Here is a 20,019-nt window from a genome sequence, read left to right as displayed (position 1 = left end):
ACACACACACAACCGTTCAAAAGTTTGGGGGCACTTTGAAATGTCCTTATTTTTGAAAGAAAAGCACTGTTCTTTTCAATGAAGATCACTTTAAACTAATCAGAAATCCACTCTATACATTGCTAATGTGGTAAATGACTATTCTAGCTGCAAATGTCTGGTTTTTGGTGCAATATCTCCATAGGTGTATAGAGGCCCATTTCCAGCAACTCTCACTCCAGTGTTCTAATGGTACAATGTGTTTGCTCATTGCCTCAGAAGGCTAATGGATGATTAGAAAACCCTTGTACAATCATGTTAGCACAGCTGAAAACAGTTGAGCTCTTTAGAGAAGCTATAAAACTGACCTTCCTTTGAGCAGATTGAGTTTCTGGAGCTTCACATTTGTGGGGTCGATTAAATGCTCAAAATGGCCAGAAAAATGTCTTGACTATATTTTCTATTCATTTTACAGCTTATGGTGGTAAATAAAAGTGTGACTTTTCATGGAAAAAACAAAATTGTCTGGGTGACCCCAAACTTTTGAACGGTAGTGTGTATACATGTTATTTCACCTCCCTCACTGCCATCACCAGGAACTACCTGCAGGCCAGGACAATGATAACATTTTAACATAGCCTATGGAAATCCAAAGTTTACACATTATCATCACGCACAGAAATTGCAAAACTGCAAAACTAGTTTTAAAACCGCTAAGTTCCAACTGTTAAACATAGCGAGAGGCTGGGCTACGTGTGTGTGTGTCAAGTGTAAACCAGTGCATCCTGACTTTCTAACTATGCCTGTGTGTTGCGTGAGCGGCAGTCAGTCAACAACTCTTCGCAAAGTTTCCTTATGAAACAATACGCTCGCTGAAATTATTGCAGGGAACGCCAGATTAAACATTAAAACTGCCTTCTGAGCACTGTATCTACAGGCTACCACCGAAAGGAGGAGGCTACCAGAAAGGCATCTCTACTCCGTACGATTTTACTTTCACTACGACATTACTTTGAACAGACTATCAAAAAATTGCAAGGTGATATGATAAAGTAAGGCACAGTTTACTTACAGTCATTTATTTATTTTTTTTGAAAAAACGATGCAATCGTTTTCTGCCTTTTGGCACCCTTCATCATGCCGTGTTGGGGTCCTGAACTAGGAGGAGCTGTCCCCAATATGCCTGTCAAACTTGTTGTGGGTAACCATAGCAACCAAGCTCGAGCTCGCAACCTGTGCAGTCTGCGCAGTTGTAACTATGTATATACTGCTGTGCACCTCAATAAACCGAATGGTAATTAGTCTTTTGATTTTTCCGTGAGGTTTGCCTTATGCAAAGAAAGACAGCATAGACGTTTTTTCCTCCCTATAAGTGGGGGGGACCGAACGAGGTGAATCTAAATCTGGGTGGGACGAATCCCCCCTGTCCCCCCCTGTATCTGCGCCCGTGGTGGTAGATATTTACAACAAACTGCAAAAAAAAAAAAATCTGAATATTTCAAGCATGTAATTTTTTTTGTTATACGCTAGGAATTTAATTCTGGTTTAATTCTATTTATTTCAATAGGATTCCAAATAGTCTATAATATTTCCATTCTGTTATGAATCAGAAAAAAATTATTATAAAATCACAGCACTTTTATTTTTTTAAAGTACTTCATTTACTTCAACAATGTTACACAAAGATCGATCCATAACAGTTGTAAATGTCACTTAATTCCACAGGGTGTTGATAATGGTGGACACCAGTGAAAGTGATCACTATTATCGACACCTCGTGTGACTTCTCAAACGCGTGTTTAGATACAAAATGGTGACTGTCAAATGAAAGCGTAAGAAACAAAGTAGGTTTCGACAAGGATATCATGAAGTATCTGTGAATTTGATAAGTAAAAACATGTCCATGATTTTTCCACCATGCTTACCTGTGATGATAACGTCCGGGTTTTCCTCAAATTGCTGAAAAAATGCTAAAAAATATTCCATCTCAGGTAATGAGCTGTGTCATTAGACGACAAGATCAAAGGGTGACGGGGTTCTTCTGGTTGACTGATTAACCAATAATAACTGTTGTAACTGAAACTCACCTTTGAAATCTGAAAAGGTGTTGATAATTATGGACTGTCAATAATTGTAGCCGCTGCTATAAGCTTTGATGAATATTAAGTAAGATAATATTTATTGCCCGATATTGGAGTGGTGGGCAAAGCTGTTCGCACTCGGACGGTGGACGTTCAGAACTTTAACCACAAAATGGTTGTTATCTCGGAGCAGCTTTCAGCTTTGCAAGGAATACGTTTTTCGGAGATCAATTTGAATAGAATGGACAGATATGGACGAGCGGTGAGGACGTGCAAAGACTGCGTCTGGAAAGACCAAACAATTCATATCTTATCGACATTCGGCACCCTGAGACAGAACCTGCCTTGTTTTAGGCCGTTGCTGAGAAAACATTTCCCCCTGAAGGTCAATGCCGGGAGACAGTCTCATTCCTCGCATTCCTCTCTAACTCTCCGCGGTCGCCATTTTTACCCCCAGTGGGACAAGCGGGTGCGTGACCAGAGCCTTCATAGCTGCAGGAGCGGACGGCTGCTTGCTTGCGCTGGATTACTCCCCCCCCCCTCAAGTCCCGTGTTTAAAGTGTACCTGTGTTGTAGTTGTGCTTATGCAAAGGTTTTTTTAAATGTTCCCACACTGTACTCCTGACAGGAGCATAGTGTGGGGGTGTTCTTTTTTTCCTTACCTCTCCTCATGTTGTGTTTCCTTTTTATCTTTATCCCTGTCTTCCTGTCCTGTCTACCCTATGTCAATTGTATGTTGTATATGTACGGACAGGTTGACGGCTAATTTCGCTGGTACATGTGACTAGTGACAATAAAGGGCATCATCATCATCATTTATGACTGATAGGTATGACCTAAAAGGCCACCCAGCCTGGATTTATTATATGATTATGCTGGAAATGTCTTAATCAGAAATGAGATCATCAAAATGAGAAAACTGATTGCTTTAAATATTACAGAGTACTTGTAGCAGTTACCCGCTGTTCTCAGCAGGCTTCAGGGAGAAGTGGACAATGTTTGAGATCTCCTGATCTCCAAGACGGTACTGAACTGATATCTTCCCCTTAGCATCTGGTTTCTGACATTCCTAGAGACAGAAATTATAGATAAATAATTGAAAATCCATAGGCTGATGAATATAAAAATGAAGAGAAAATATGCAAATCAATCTCCACACAGTACAATCAGATTCAGAATATAAAAAGGTAACATTTTCACATAAAACAGTGTGATAAAGCTCTCACCTCTCCTTTCAGCTGGGCATAAATCAGTGCTCTTTGACCATGGAAAAGTGAATTAATCGGGGGGCTCAGACGGGTGAAAGACACACCAGTCCAATCCTCAGTGATATCAATCACTGCTGGTTGTAAAGCATAACGGAGAGACTGCATTACCTAGCATTGGGAATGAAAGACAAACAATGTTCAATAATAAGGAGAATAGAATGTAGAAATATTTCACAGTAAAGCCTCCCTCAAAGGTCAATGGCAAACTGAGAGATGAAGGACAGATATTGTCTGATGGGCATGCTGTAAATGAACCACCAAATAATTTAAATTAAATCGTGATTACTAAAGTGAGAAGTGATTCATTATTTGACAACATTAGGTTAAAGTATAAATTTATTATTTCTGTTTGTTTCTTTGTTGCTGTTTCAGAAGAACCCCGTCTTACTTTGGCCTGCATGCGGTCAGTTCCTGTGATGAACTGGGCGTGGCCAGAGCTGTTCTCAGCCAATCCTGTGATGAGTGCAGAACTTGCACCTTCACCAATCCCAAATGAGAAGCATCTGTTTAAACAAAGGAGTGGAATATAAATCCCTTATGAATCTTCTACTAGATCTTGAAAATCATCATTATGAGCATGCCATTTCAATCAATCAATCAAGGTGCATGTATGTGTGTATGTATAAGGCGGCACGGTGGTGTAGTGATTAGCACTGTCGCCTCACAGCAAGAAGGTTCTGGGTTTGAGCCCAGTGGCCGATGAGGGTCTTTCTGTGTGGAGTTTGCATGTTTTCCACGTGTCTGCATAGGTTTCCTCCAGATGCTCCGGTTTCCCCCACAGTCCAAAGGCATGCAGGTTAGGCTAATTGGTGGGTCTAAATTGACCGTAGGTGTAAATGTGAGTGTGAATGGTTGTTTGTCTCTGTGTCAGCCCTGTGATGGCCTGGCAACTTGTCCAGGGTGTACCCCACCTCTCACCCATAGTCAGCTGGGATAGGCTCCAGCTTTCCTGCAACCCTGTACAGGATAAGCGGTTACAGATAATGGATGGATGGATTTATATATCAACCACTTGGTGATGTGACCACACTGCAAAGCTTTCAAAGGCAATACAGTTGAAAACGGTTTTAACTCTGAGTTTTACACTATGCTATCATAGTCTCCTTATGAGGAATCCTATGAACCCATTATGAGCTTTCCAGATATAGAAATTTATCAGAAAAAAAAAAACTCACTGTAAAACATGCTAAGTAAGGAATGAAATCACAATTGGGCATGCTGCCTCATCTAGAAATCTTAAAAAAACCTATTTTTTTTATTACAGACAGCTTCACCATAGCGACTGGTACACAATTTACTTTTGCGGCAGCAGGGGCATGGCCAAGTAGCAGTCTGTGAATGGAGGGCAGGGTCAGGGAAGGTAAGTGGCTAAGTCATTCCACCTGCTGTCAATGTGTGTGTCGTTACAAGGATGGAGCATAAAAGAAGGGAGAAAGCAGAGAAAAGGGGCTCCCTCCTGACCACAACGCATGTGTGTGTGTGTTGAGTGAGTGAATGAGTGCTGAAAAGCTGAAATAAGAAAAAATAAAAAGTGTTTGTGTGATCAACAACTCTCGCCTGCCGTGCTTCTGTGCTCCACCCACATCAGGAATTGTACAGTGGTGCTGAAACCCGGGAGCACAGAAGGGAACCACCCCATGGAGTCCTCCCCGTTCGAAGAGCTCATCCTTGCCCTCGCTACTGCCCAGCAGAACCAGTATCAAGCGCTGATCGCCCTCTGAAAGGAACAACAGCAACGCTTCGAAGCCTTGATTCTGGCCCAGCAGGAAGATTGCCAGGCGTTCCGGCACCTGCTCGCGTCAGCAGGGGCGTCGACAACCGCAGCCGGCACCCCCACGAAGATGGGCCCGCAGGATGATCCAGAAGCGTTCCTCCCCCTCTTCGAGCAAGCAGCCGAGGCGTGGGGGTGGCCGCTGAAGCAGTGCGCGGCGTGCCTCCTCCCACTCCTGACTGGCGAGGCGCAGCGCAGCAGCTCCCTGCTGACAGCCGACTGGTGTATGCTGACCTGAGGAAAGCCATCCTGCAGCGGGTCAGCCGCTCCTCAGAACAACATAGCTTCCGGACGCTGGCATTGGAGGAGGTTGGCCGGCCGTTTGCATTCAGCCAGCAACTCCGGGACGCCTGCCGGCTGTGGCTGAAGGCGGAAGACTGCAACGCCAACGAGATCATCGATCTGGTGGCACTGGAACAGTTTCTCTCTCGACTTCTGGAAGGAATGGTGGAATGGGTCCAGTATCATTGCCCGGCGTCGCTGGAACAAGCCACTGAGTTGGCAGAGGACCATCTGAAGGCGTCTCCGATGGCAGGCAGACGAGGCGTCTCCCCTCGATTCTCTTCTCCCTCTTCCCCCCCGTCTCTTGTCCCCCTCCCCACTCTGTTCCCCTGCCACGGAGGTGGCGGCCGGCTCCTCCCCAGCTGGCCCGTCGCACCCGTAGTGTCCTCCCATCTCCCTCTTCCGTGTTATCTCCTCCTCAGGTGAGTGACACCCATAACACCATTGCAGAGGGAAAGCCTGGGCCGGTGTGCTGGCGCGGCGGGGAATCGGAGCATCTCCAGAGTTGGCGCTCCGCAAGGGAGGTGGAAGCTGTAATCCAGATCCCCGACGCGCCAGAAACCACCCCCGATCAGGCCAGAACGTATCACATACCGGTAAGTGTTCAAGGGGATACATATCATGCTTTGGTGGATTCCGGTTGTAATCAGACCTCAATTCACCAACGCCTGGTGCAAGGTGAGGCATTGGGGAGAGCACAAGTGGTGAAAGTGTTGTGTGCACACGGGGATGTTCACAATTATCCCTTAGTGTCTGTCCGTATTCTATTCCAGGGCCAAATGCATCGAGTAAAGCCGGCGGTTAGTCCTCATCTCACCCACTCGTTCATTTTGGGTACTGATTGGTCAGGGTTTAAAAAGCTGATGGAATATTTAACACATAGTGGGTCCTGCACTAGTAGGTCACAGGAAGATCCCGGTGTGGCATTGACTGGAGAAGCTGTCACAGAGCCGTCTATGTCAGCACTGCATCAGAGTGAGGAGCAGCCCACTCCTCCTCCCTCTCTCGGGGATTCCCTTGGGGATTTCCCGTTAGAGCAGTCGCAAGACGAGACTCTGCGGCATGCGTTTGACCAAGTGAGAGTAATCGATGGTCAAACTCTTCAGCCAAGTGCAGCACCGACCTTCCCTTATTTTGCTATTATTAAAGATAGATTGTACCGAGTGACGCAGGACACTCAAACTAGTGAACGAATAACCCAATTGTTAATTCCAAAGAGTCATAGGGAACTCATATTCCATGCGGCTCACTTTAATCCCATGGCTGGACACTTAGGGCAAGATAAAACACTAGCCCGAATAATGGCCTGGTTCTATTGGCCAGGGATTCGCGGGGATGTCCATTGGTGGTGTGCGGCGTGCCGTGAATGCCAAGTAGTAAATCCCGCGGCCACTCCAAAAGTGCCGCTGTGCCCTCTTCCTCTAATCGAGACCCCGTTTGAGCGAATTGGGATGGATCTCGTCGGGCCATTAGATCGGACAGCACGGGGATATCGCTTTATTTTAGTTCTGGTGGACTATGCAACGCAATATCCGGAAGCAGTGCCTCTCCGCAATATCTCAGCACGCAGTATTATGGAAGCGCCCTTCTGCTTATCTCCTGGGTTGGGATTCCGAAAGAAATCCTGACAGATGAAGGCACTTCGTTTATGTCACGCACATTGCGTGAACTGTATGGGTTATTCAAATCAAATCAAGTTTATTTGTACAGCGCTTTTAACAATAAACATTGTCGCAAAGCAGCTTTACAGAATTTGAACGACTTAAAACATGAGCTAATTTTATCCCTAATCTATCCCCAATGAGCAAGCCTGTGGCGACGGTGGCAAGGAAAAACTCCCTCAGACGACATGAGGAAGAAACCTCGAGAGGAACCAGACTCAAAAGGGAACCCATCCTCATTTGGGCAACAACAGACAGCCTGACTATAATATTAACAGTTTTAACAGGTATAACCCTCAACTGTCCTCATGGGGCCGTCCTTCACAGGAGTGGGGCGATAAAACTCCGACCAGACACAGGGCACCAGGATGGATCAAGCAGGTCCGAGGGGCAGAAGAGGCCAGCATCTCAATCCCAGGATCAATATGTAACTCAGAGGGACAGATGGGGGGGCGGGGGGGAGAGAAAGAAAACACGTTGTTAGGTATGCCCTAAAAATGACAAGTATTAAATCTGTGTGGTAGGCTCGCAGAGACGAGAGTCTTTACATCAGGCATGACGCACAATGGCATGTTAATATGGTAAAAAATATATCATGACCTGCTCTGGCTGGATGCTTGATTGGGTGATGGGAGCACACTCCTCAGCAATGATGAGATGCAGATGGGACCGTTAGGCCTGGCCAAGACAATTCAGTTACATTTAACCGGGTCTGGGACATGCGACATTATTAGGGATTAAATATATCCGCACCAGTGTCTATCACCCACAAACGGATGGCTTCATAGAGCGATTTAACCAAACACTTGTAGGTATCATGCCGCCATCTTGTGTCAGAACTACAATTCCCAGGCAACCTCCGTGTGACCTACATCACACGTGGGCGGGATCATCTACGTCATCATACAAGGAAGCATAAAACAATGGGACAACGCTTCCATCTTTGTCTCTCGCGTTCGGACTTCAACGAGTCTAGACGCATAAAGAGATGCTCTCCACCCAAAAAGACGTCTTCTTTCTCGCAAGATCCATCACTCAGCGCGATTTTCTTTCTTACCCTTGGCAAAGGTAAACTCTAGAGTCGCGCGATCTTTAAACTCAACCTGAGTTACAACCGGTTTATTTGTGTTAGAAGTGACGTCACGACTGCAGCCCAGGCAGTTAAAAGTTAAGAAGCGATTGAATCCTTTTTAACTCAAAAGCGCTGTGCATCTGATTCTGATCAGAGACTTTTCCTCACGAACGCTGAGGTTCAGACCAAGAATCCTCTGCTTTCCACGGGAACCACCCAAGTGCTCCGCTGGACCCGAAAGTTTTCTACACCTCCATCACGAGCGGCTCACGTGCTCCCACGGCGAGGCCCAAAACTACACCGGCGAATAGTTCTTCACATCTTGCTAAAGGCAGGATTAAGTAAGATTTTGGCATTTGGGCATAATTAGGATAGTCTTAGGAATTTGCTTTTATTTGAAATAGTGTGAATTTAAACCCAGGTTTATCTGTTACACTGTTAGACACGCAGCGTGTTGATTTATTTTGGTTCTATGTTCTCTCAATTGTTTAATAGATAGGCTGCGCATGCTCCTTCTCTCTCTCTTATTCTGACTAACACTAATTTCTTTATCATACATTTTGACCTTATCAAGGTTTCAGTGAGTTTGGTAATGTTATGAGTGTGGAATCTTTTTGTTACTGAGAAAACACGTGCTCAACAGGCCTGATAACTTTAGCTACAGCTTCCCTTTGTCTGCTTAGCAACACAAAGCTAATCTAGGCCTACCTCGTGCTCAGTAGGCCTCACCAGGCCTAACAAACACACACTTTAGCTAGGCCATAGGGCCTTTCACAAATACACTAGCAACACAAGGCTAATCTAGGCCTCCACCACGTGTAGTTAGCTACACGAGGCTAAACACATGGTCAAGTCCCACACACACACACACAAGCACACATTAGCAACAGAGCTAATCCTTTGTTCTATTTAGATAACATTCTTTTGTTTTAGCTAGCAACAAGCTAGGCCATACACACACACCACACATGTATATACACACACCTCATTGCTTGTATATATTGATTTATTCTTTTTATCTTTGTTATAATAAATTCATTTATTAAACAAACTGTGTTTATTTGTGTGAACGATATGAAGTCCCCAATCTCCTTCGAATTCAAAAGGGTGCATATAAAAGTTATGTAATGTGGTAAGTGATTGTAATAATTTGGAAATATACCATAATCTAGCTGTTTGGTAATTTATTATTAAGCACCAGGATTAATGGTGTGATTCACTAAATGATTCATTGAACGATTCACTGAATGATTCACTCCAAATGAGACTGATTCTATGGTATGATTCAATTCAAACGAGTCAAAGTAAATGATTCAATGGGATTGATTCATTTTAATTATTAACCTTCAAATTTAATGAGACTGATTTAACGAGATTGATCACTTAATATCAATAATTAACTGATTGCACCCACACACTCAAGAACATAATCTGGAAATTCGTAAGTGAAGATGTGCGTAATTAGGATAAATGGATCGAGCCCCTGTTATTCGCAGTACAAGAGGTCCCACAAGCCTCCATGGAGTTTTCTCCATTTGGATTATTATATGGGCGTAAACCGCATGGCATTCTGGACGTGCTATGGGAAAATTGGGAGGAGGGACCTTCACCTAGCAAGAATGAAATCCAGTACATTCCTGACCTGTGCGCAAAACTCCACACCCTCACGCACCTAACCCAGGAGAATTTGCGGCAGGCACAAGAACGTCAAATCCGGTTGTATGACAGGGGTACGCGCCTTAGAGAGTTCACACCGGGAAACAAAGTGCTCGTATTATTGCCCATGTCAAGCTCCAAATTAGTCGCCAAGTGGCAAGGACCCTTTGAGGTCACACGACGAGTCAGGGACATTGACTATGAGGTGAGGTGAACGGATAGGGGTGGGGAATTGCAAATCTACCACCTCAACCTTTTAAAAACGCTGGAATGAGGGGGTCCCCGTGGCGTTGGCATCGGTAGTCCCGGAGAAGGCAGAGCTGGGGCCAGAGGTGAAAAAGATAACATCTTGGACCACTCTGGTCCCTTGTGGAGACCACCTCTCGCCGGCCCAACTCACGGAGGTGGCCAAGTTGCAAAAGGAATTTTCTGACGTGTTCTCATCCCTTCCTGGTCATACTCGCCTCATAGAACACCACATCGAAACGTCCCCGGGGGTGGTAGTGCATAGCCGCCCTTACCACTTGCCCAAACACAAGAAAAAGGTGGTTCGGGATGAACTCAAGACCATGCTCGAAATGGGCATAATCGAGGAGTCCCACAGTGACTGGAGCAGCCCAGTGGTCTTGGTTCCCAAGATTGACAGGCCTGTCCGGTTCTGTGTGGACTATAGAAAGGTCAACGCAGTGTCTAAATTTGATGCATACCCAATGCCTCGCATTGATGAGTTGCTTGATCAGTTAGGCGCTGCTCGCTTTTATTTGACACTGGATCTAACAAAGGGATATTGGCAGATCCCCATGACTCCTCTATCCAGAGAGAAAATGGTCTTTTCCACACCGTTTGATTTACACCAATTTGTCACACTCCCTTTTGGGTTGTTTGGGGCACCCGCTATGTTCGAGTGGCTTATGGACAGGGTCCTCTGCCCTCCTGCTGCCTACGCAGCCACCTATCTGGAGGATATAATAATCTACAGCCATGATTGGCCACGGCAAGTGGAACACCTGAGGGCCATTCTAAAGTCGCTGAGGCGAGCAGGCTTCACAGCTAACCTGAAAAAAGTGTGCAATTGGGCAGGTGGAAATACGGTATCTGGGGTTCCACTTGGGCGCGTCCCCAAATTAACAAGACTGCAGTGATTGCGGCCTGCCTGAGGCCCAAGACCAAAAAGGAGGTGAGACGGTTCTTGGGGCTGGCTGGCTATTATCATAGGTTTCTACCCAATTATTCGGACATCACCAGCCCACTAACCGATCTCACTAAAAAGGGGGCTCCAGATCCGGTCCAGTGGACAGAGCAGTGCCAACAGGCCTTCTCTGAGGTAAAAGCTGCACTGTGTGGGGGGCCACTTTTACACTCCCCTGACTTCTCTCTCCCCTTTATTTTGCAGACTGATGCATTGGACAGAGGACTGGGGTCCGTTTTGTTCCAGGAGGTGGAGGGCAAGCAGCGCCCCGTGCTGTACATCAGCCGGAAACTGTCGATGCATGAAAGCAAGTACAGCACAATTGAGAAGGAGTGTCTTGCCATCAAGTGGGTGGTCCTTGCCCTCCGATACTACCTGCTGGGGTGCCCTTTCACTCTCTGTTCGGACCACGCGCCCCTCCAGTGGCTCCACCGCATGAAGGATGCCAATGTGCGGATCACCCGTTGCTATCTCGTGCTCCAGCCATTTAAGTTCAAGGTGATCCACAGGCCGGGGGCACAGATGGTGGTGGCAGACTTCCTGTCCCGTCAGGGTGGGGGGTGGGGTGTATGTGGCAGCGGGGGCATGGCCAAGCAGCAGTCTGTGAATGGAGGGCGGGGTTGGGGAAGGTAAGTGGCTAAGTCATTCCACCTGCTGTCAGTGTGTGTGTATACGCGGGTTAGTTACAGGGATGGAGCATAAAAGGAGGGAGAGAGCAGAGAAAAGGGGTTCCCTCCCGACCACAACGCATGTGTGCATGTTGAGTGAGTGAATGAGTGCTGAAAAGCTGAAATAAGAAAAATAAAAAGTGTTTGTGTGTGACCAACAACTCTCGCCTGCCGTGCTTCTGTGCTCCACCCACATCAGGAATTGCTACAACTTTGTTATAAAACAATGTGTTCCTCTTTTTAAATAAATTTATTGTTAGGGCTGAATAATATTTGCTTCTGCCATACAAGTCACTGTTGAGTTTTTACTTAAGTTGTTTCTCGACAAAAGGTAACTCCTGAACTCGCACATGCAGCAAAAATGAATGAAACTGGAGGATGCCGACATGCACATACAACTGGGGAGAGGACAACAGAGACCAAGTACTACTGTCACAGCACTACAATAATACAACCCCATTTCCAAAAAAAAGTTAGGACGTTGTACAAAATGTAAATAAAAATAGAATGCTATGACTTGCAAGTCAAGGAAACCCTACAGTATATTTCACTGAAAATAGTACAAACATATCAAATGTTGAAACAGGATGTTTGTAGTTTTTTTTTTTTTTAATATATGCTCATTTTGAATTTAGTGCCAGTGACTTGTTTAAAAAATAAGTCAGGACGGGGCAACAAAAGACTGGAAACAACTGTGTAATGTTTATTAAAAAAAAAAAAAAAACACAACAACAACAAACCACCTAATTAAGTAAATTGGCAACAAGTCAGTAACATGATTGGGTATAAAAAGAACATCCCAGAGAGGTTGAATCGCTAAGAAGTAAAGATGGGAAGCAGTTCACCACTCTGTGAAAGACAAACAGAGCAACAATTGAAGAATAATGTTCCTCAGCGAGGTAAGCAATTCTTTGCAATTTTACATAATCTACAGTACATATCATTAAAAGATTCAGTGAATCCAGAGAAATCTCTGTCTGCAAGGGGCAAGGCCAAAAACCAACAATGGATGGTTGTGGTTGCTGGTGTGATTCCCTGGACCAGCAGGAATGGCTAAAGTACCCTTGAGCAAGGCACCTAACCCCCAACTGCTCCCCAGGCTGCTCTGGGTATGTTGTACATCACTCTGGAGAACAGAATCTGCTAAATGCCATTAATGTAATGTAATGTAATGTGATCTTCAAGCCCTTAGGCAACAGTGAATTAAAAACAGACAGGATTCTGTAGTGGAAAATCACTGCATAGGCCCAGGTACATTTCCGAAAACCATTGTCTGTGAACACAGTTCATTACTGTATCCACAAATGCAAGGTAAAACTATATATAAACAATATCCAGAAACAATACAGCCTTCTCTGGGCCCAAGCTAATTTACGATGGACTGAGGCGAAGTAGAAAATTGTCCTGTGGTCTGATAAATCGAAATCTGAAATTCTTTTTGGAAATCATGGACACCACATCCTCCAGGCTAAAGAGGAGAGGGGCCATCCAACTTATCATCAGTGCACAGTTCAAAAGCCAGCATCTGTGATGGTATGAGGGTGCATTAGTGTACATGACACGGGTAGGTAGCTTGCACATCTGGGAAGGCACCATAAATGCTGAAATTATATACACGTTTCAGAGAAATATACTGCCATCCAGACAAAATCTTTTTCAGGGAAGGTCTTCCTTCTTTCAGCAAGACAATACCAAACGACATTCTGCACATATTAAAACTGCATGGGTCTGTAGTAAGAGAGTCCGAGTGCTAAACTGGCCTGCCTGCAGTCCAGACCTGTCTCCCATTTAAAATATTTGGTGTATTATGACACACAAAATACAATAAAGGAGAGACTGAACTGTCAAGTAACTGAAATTGCATATCAGGCAAGAATGGGACAACATTTCTCTTTCAAAACTAAAGCAATTGGTCTCCTCAATTCCCACACATTTACAGTGTCTTGTTAAAAGTAGAGGTGATGTAACATACAGTGGTGCTTGAAAGTTTGTGAACCCTTTAGAATTTTCTATATTTCTGCATAAATATGACCTAAAGCATCATCAGATTTTCACACAAGTCCTAAAAGTAGATAAAGAGAACCAAGTTAAACAAATGAGACAAAAATATTATACTTGGTCATTTATTTATTGAGGAAAATGATCCAATATTACATATCTATGAGTGGCAAAAGTATGTGAACCTCTAGGATTAGCAGTTAATTTGAAGGTGAAATTAGAGTCAGGTGTTTTCTATTACGGGTCCCAAGAGTGGCACCAGCAGTAATAAAGATAATGTACCTGTAAAACAGGTGGATAAAATGACGAGATGACACAGGCTGCTGCTTTCACATACTTCATCCAAAGTGCATCTTTTATTTACTTCCAATCATGTTAGAATATCAATGTGCAATAATCTCTTATACGTGTGGTTTATCACCAAACATGTTCAATACATTCATATTGTCAGCACTCATTAAACATGCTCATGTATTCCAAACATACATTCACAGTCACCTTTACACAAGCGATAATATGGCTGAATTAAACTTGGTCTTCATTTCTTTAAATACAGGCTACATGTAGCTGCCTAATAAACCAACTGGCTGAACAGTCATACTGGATAGAATTCCATTTCATAGCAAGGACTAACACAAAGATTAGAACATTCAACCATTCAAACTTACTTATCAAATGACAATATTAATGTATCCAAGTGATTACAGTTACATACTTTATACTCAATCAATTATTCAAGATGAAAACTATTCATTTCAGTGTCATATCTCAGTATTTACATTCATTGCTACAGGCTAACTGTATATCAAAACTGTATTCCGTGTCCATACTTTACAATATAGCATTCCATACATCAGCATATTTAATCCTCTATCCTCGTTTAACTTATTAAAATAATCATGTCTTATAACCAGTGTGTATTTATCTATTTATACTCTTGAAACTTCGTTAGATTATGCATCTTATCTCCAGTGTGTCTTAACTTATTTATACTCAAAAAACATTGTATATTATCCATTTCATACAAGCAGTGGGTGAACGTATTTATACCCATGAAACTTCGTGAAATAACAGTGTCTAAAAAGTGTCAACAGTGTTCGGGAGCTCACAATGCTAAGTTAGCAGTTCACTATATAAATGAATAGGATCTCAAGGAATCCAGCTAGCTCGTAGACGGCAGCTAACAGTCTGAGGCACTTTAGTTTACCGCCACGGATAGCTCGTGAGACGGCGGCTGAACGTTTACCTCAGCTAGCCGCTTCATACAATGGGAAACTTTCTAATATAACTTCTATATTTAGAGTTCGAAATCACACAAAAACAAATTATCAAACAAACAGTCATGAGTTACAGGCACTAGAACAATGACGGGGGGTTTTACCCAGTACTAACCTGTAAAACAGGTGGATAAAATGACGAGATGACACAGGCTGCTGCTTTCACATACTTCATCCAAAGTGCATCTGAGGGCTGAGCGGTAGTCCGTCCCCTTAGCAACCCAGACGCAACTGCGGCACCTGTGTCACGCGCTTATGTTCCTACTAGGCACTAGGCCGTTCTAAAGTAATAATAGTTGAGAAATATGAAATACTAAACAAAAGTAGTAATACACTTAAAGACCTGTGGTCACCTATTTTGGGTGCGCCACATTTCAATTAATGGGATGACAATCAGGTGTGAGTTTGTGGAAGTGTATCATGGCATGAACAAAGGAGATTTCTGAGGACCTCAGAAAAAGCATTGTTGATGCTCATTAGGCTGGAAAAGGTTACAAAACCATCTCTCAAGAGTTTGGACTCCACCAATCCACAGTCAGACAGATCGTGTACAAACGGAGGAAATTCAAGACCATTGTTACCCTCCCCAGGAGTGGTCGACCAACAAAGATCACTCCAAGAGCAAGGCGTGTGATAGTCAGCGAGGTCCCAAAGGACCCCAGGGTAACTTCTAAGCAACTGAAGGCCTCTCTCACATTGGCTAATGTTAATGAATCCATCATCAGGAGAACACTGAACAACAATGGTGCGCATGGCAGGGTTGCAAGGAGAAAGCCACTGCTCTCCAAAAAGAACATTGCTGCTCATCTGCAGTTTGCTAAAGAGCACGTGGACAAGCCAGAAGGCTATTGGAAAAATGTTTTGTGGACGGATGAGACCAAAATAGAACTTTTTGGTTTAAATGAGAAGCATTATGTTTGGAGAAAGGAAAACACTGCATTCCAGTATAAGAACCTTATCCCATCTGTGAAACATGGTGGTGGTAGTATCATGGTTTGGACCCGTTTTGCTGCATCTGGGCCAGGACGGCTTGCCATCATTGATGGAACAATGAATTCTGAATTATACCAGCAAATTCTAAAGGAAAATGTCAGGTCATCTGTTCATCAACTGAATCTCAAAAGAAGGTGGGTCATGCAACAAGACAACGACCCTAAGCACACAAGTCGTTCTACCAAAGAATGGTTAAAGAAGAATAAAGTTAATGTTTTGGAATGGCCAAGTCAAAGTCCTGACCTTAATCCAATCAAAATGTTGTCGAAGGACCTGAAGTGAGCAGTTCATGTGAGGAAACCCACCAACATCCCAGAGTTGAAGCTGTTCAATATGGAGGAATGGGCTAAAATTCCTCCAAGACGGTGTGCAGGACTGATCAACAGTTACCAGAAATGTTTAGTTGCAGTTATTGCTGCACAAGGGGGTCACACCAGATACTGAAAGCAAAGTTTAACATACTTTTGCCACTCACAGATATGTAATATTGGATCATTTCCCTCAATAAATAAATTACCAAGTATAATATTTTTGTCTCATTTGTTTAACTGTGTTCTCTTTATCTACTTTTAGGACTTGTGTGAAAAGGTGATGATGTTTTAGGTCATATTTACTGTATGCAGAAATATAGAAAATTCTAAAGGGTTCACAAACTTTCAAGCACTACTGTATTGGTAAACATACCCCTGTCCCAATTTCTTTGAAACATGTTGCTGGCATCAAGTTTAAAAATGAGCATATATTTAAAAAAAAAAATCACTTCCATTTCAACATTTGATGTGTTGTCTTTGTACCATTTTCAGTGAAATATAGGTTTTCCATGATTTGCAAATTAAATAAATCGTATTCTGTTTTTATTCACGTTTTTCACAGCATCCCAACTGCTTTGAAATTGGGGTTGTAAACCCATCAGCAAACATCCAAACTACCTTTCTAATATTGTGTAGGTCCCCCTTGTACCATCAAAACACCCAAGGTTTCGCAGCAGAACATTGGCCAGAGCATCACACTGCCTCCACTGGCTTGCCTTTTTCCCCCATAGTACATCCTTTTGCCATCTCTTCCCCAGGTAGGCAACACACATGTTCCCAGCCATCCACATGATGTAAAAGAAAATGTAATTCGTCAGACCAGCCACCTTCTTCCATTGCTCCATGATCCAGTTCTGATGCTCGTGCATTTGTTGTAGGCGCTTTCGGCAGTAGATCAAGGTCAGTGGGCACGCTGAACGATCTGCAACTATGCAGCCCGAAACACAACGCTGTGTGTTCTGACCCCTTTTTATCATAAGCAGCATTAACTTTTTCAGCAATTTCTGCTACGGTACTTCTGTGGGATCAAACAGACGGGCTAGCCTTCACTCCTGACATGCATCACTGAGCCTTGGGTGCCCATGACCCCATTGCTAGTTCACCAGTTGCCCTTCCTTGGACCACTTTTTGTAGGTACTAACCACTGCACACCAGGAACACCCCACACGATCTGCCGTTTTAGATATGCTCTGACTGAGGCAGTCAGGCTCTTGCCAAAGTTGCACAGTTGTCCATTTCTCCTGCTTCCAACACATCAACTTCGAAAACTGCCTGTTCACTTGCTGCCTAATATACCCCACCCCTTGATAGGTGCCACTGCAATGAGAAAATTAATATTCACTTCACCCATCAGTAGTTTTAATGTTATGGCTGATTGGTGCATACCTTTGATTGGTCTGGCATTACTTTATGGCATAATACAAAATGAATGAACACCTTCTGACTAATTGGAATGGATTAAACTCAGTGTCATGATATGCTACATTTTCCTCTTTTACATCTGGTCAACTTTAGGGAATTGCTGTTTAAACCAGGTTGCTCTTTTGTGCAATTCTAAAAATGTAATGCCAATTCTCCCAAAATAATAAAATATTTGTACCTCTCAGTTAGCTATTGTGTATACTCAGTTTTACAGAAAACTGTATACAGCACAAATGTTTTAAGCTTTAAAGAGCACATGCCTGTGGAAATTAGCATTGCTCCTGACACAGTGAAGCACATCCTTGGTGTTTTCTACTTCACCATCTGTGAATATGAACACCTGAAAAGAGAGCACAAATTGAACATCCAGGGGGGAAAAATGACTAAAGCTGAGCAACAGTCTTTTGCAAAAAATCCTGATCCTTACATGTTTGTCCCACTCTGGAGGAACCCCATAATAGTACTTCTAACATTTAATTAAGAACATAATTATTCAATGAACCCTTAAATAACCCTCAAAAAGCTTAAGAATGTAGAAAGAGTGCCCTTAAAATAATTAAGCATGGGACTTTGGAGAGAGTATGGTATAGTAGTGATCTACTGGCCTTAACTAGAGATATAAATCTAAACAGGGAATTCTAAACATAAAAATGACACTGACTGGCATTCATAAATCACTGCAGCTTTGCATAAAGAATCATGTTACCTGTCTTGGGTGGTTGGGGATGCACGGCTGTTTGTAAATGTGTTCCAGAGGTTGTAGAATCTCTGTGCCCCCCATGTCTGCTTCCATTTCCTTTACCTTCTTCACAGCCTGCTCCATAGTGTCCTGGCTGTACTGGACACTTTTACTAAAGACAAAGAAACACACAGCAAATACAGCAAAGCTGTGACTCATCACATCTAACCAGCTCTGTTTTGTTTCATCTCATTTCATCCATGCTTGTGACTCATTAATGAGCTGGGTGACAGAAATACTACATATTCACTGGCTCAGGTGAGGGTTACTTACGGAAAGAAGGACTCATAGTGAGAGCCAAAGCCATAGATGTTGAAGTAACAATCCACGGGGAGACTCTTCAGCAACAGGAGCAGAGTGTCCTAAACACATCATTATTCACATAGTATTTTTTTTCATTCAACTTAAATTCATATGAAAAAAAAAGTGTTACAATTCAGTTAAGTGTTGAGTCTTACCCTGGCACACACAATGCGTTCTTGTGCACCTGGTCCATGATACATGTCGCAGCCCATACTGCCAGATCTGTCCATAACAAATACAAACTCTCCACACGATAACATAGAGGACATCACTGACTCAGGAAACTCTGGATAAAAACTGACCATGACCACAGGGTCTCCCATGAGAGTTCCTAAAAGAAAGAGAAATGAACAGAAGTGTAATGAAAAGACGACAAAAAAAATGGTATTTCCAATTTCTTAAATGTGCACAATTCAAATGAGATTACAAATGTTATAAACTTTTGTTCTTGTTTTAAAGCTAGACAGCCTTTCAATTTCATAAACTCGGTGAAATTTAGTTGCCTCTGAAATTTGGTCATTGTGATGTATGTTTATTTCTGTAATATCTCACAAAAAAACAGGCCATTCTGTGACTGGGAAGTTATTTAATTTGAGGGGATTCTCAAGCATATAATGTGCATGAGATCATTCACTTTGTTCAGTCAAGCAGACAAAGGAAGTCCATGCATGCATGTGCAGGTTTATCATCATCATCTTTTGGGTTTTATGGCAGCTGACATCCACAGTATTGCATCACTGCCATCTACAGGTTTACCTTGACCGTGCACTGACAGTTACATCATTCTGTTGCTAAACGAACAGCTGATCACACTGAGGTGCTCGCTGACCACTGATATTTATTAGTTTGGTCCTGCATTTCCTTTCCTTCACAACATAACGTCTTCTCGCTTTCCGTTACTGTCGGTCTTTCACGTTTCATTCGCTCACTCACGTTCTCCATTTTTCTCTCCTGTTTCAAATTTGTATCCCACAGTGCCTGCACAAACAGGGAAAGCCCACCACGTGATGCATGATGTAGTATCTTGAATTGGGTCATGCTGAAGCAGGAAAAAATAGCAGAGAATTTAGGGCCACTTGGCCCCAAATCCATTAATTGTTCTATATTAAAAAAAAAAAAAAAAAAAAAAAACTTCATAAAACTGGAAGTCTGTGATTTGAATTTAGTAACTTTCAGTCCACTAAACAAAAATAACTGGGTGTTAGGGAAAATTCTTTTTATGACCTAAACTTGAAAAATCTGAAACGCAGTCTACTTTTAATAGAAAATTTCAAAATATGCTCCAGGATTAGTTTGTTTGGTAGGAAGCCATGGCCTAATGGTTAGAGAAGCAGCTTTAGGACCAAAAG

At 43.1% G+C, this 20,019-nt stretch overlaps 1 protein-coding gene across 2 annotated transcripts in view; it reads right to left on the bottom strand.

Annotated features, from left to right (window-relative positions):
• The window catches only part of LOC132881691 (von Willebrand factor A domain-containing protein 5A-like), an 80,733-nt gene that overhangs the window by 37,580 nt on the left and 23,134 nt on the right, over nt 1–20,019 (bottom strand). For both annotated transcript variants that reach the window (XM_060914453.1, XM_060914452.1), the window contains exons 7-13: nt 18,826–19,001; nt 18,641–18,729; nt 18,335–18,479; nt 17,889–17,968; nt 3,717–3,831; nt 3,287–3,436; nt 3,020–3,129 (exon numbers count right to left, since the gene is read on the bottom strand). In XM_060914453.1, the coding sequence (XP_060770436.1) occupies nt 3,020–3,129; nt 3,287–3,436; nt 3,717–3,831; nt 17,889–17,968; nt 18,335–18,479; nt 18,641–18,729; nt 18,826–19,001 (865 nt within the window). The remainder of the gene's footprint in view (nt 1–3,019; nt 3,130–3,286; nt 3,437–3,716; nt 3,832–17,888; nt 17,969–18,334; nt 18,480–18,640; nt 18,730–18,825; nt 19,002–20,019) is intronic.

This window comes from Neoarius graeffei, chromosome 2, assembly GCF_027579695.1.
Source record: "Neoarius graeffei isolate fNeoGra1 chromosome 2, fNeoGra1.pri, whole genome shotgun sequence".
NCBI lineage: Eukaryota > Metazoa > Chordata > Actinopteri > Siluriformes > Ariidae > Neoarius > Neoarius graeffei.
The sequence above is the reverse complement of the archived record's forward strand: the minus strand, read 5'-3'. Positions and strand labels throughout refer to the sequence as shown.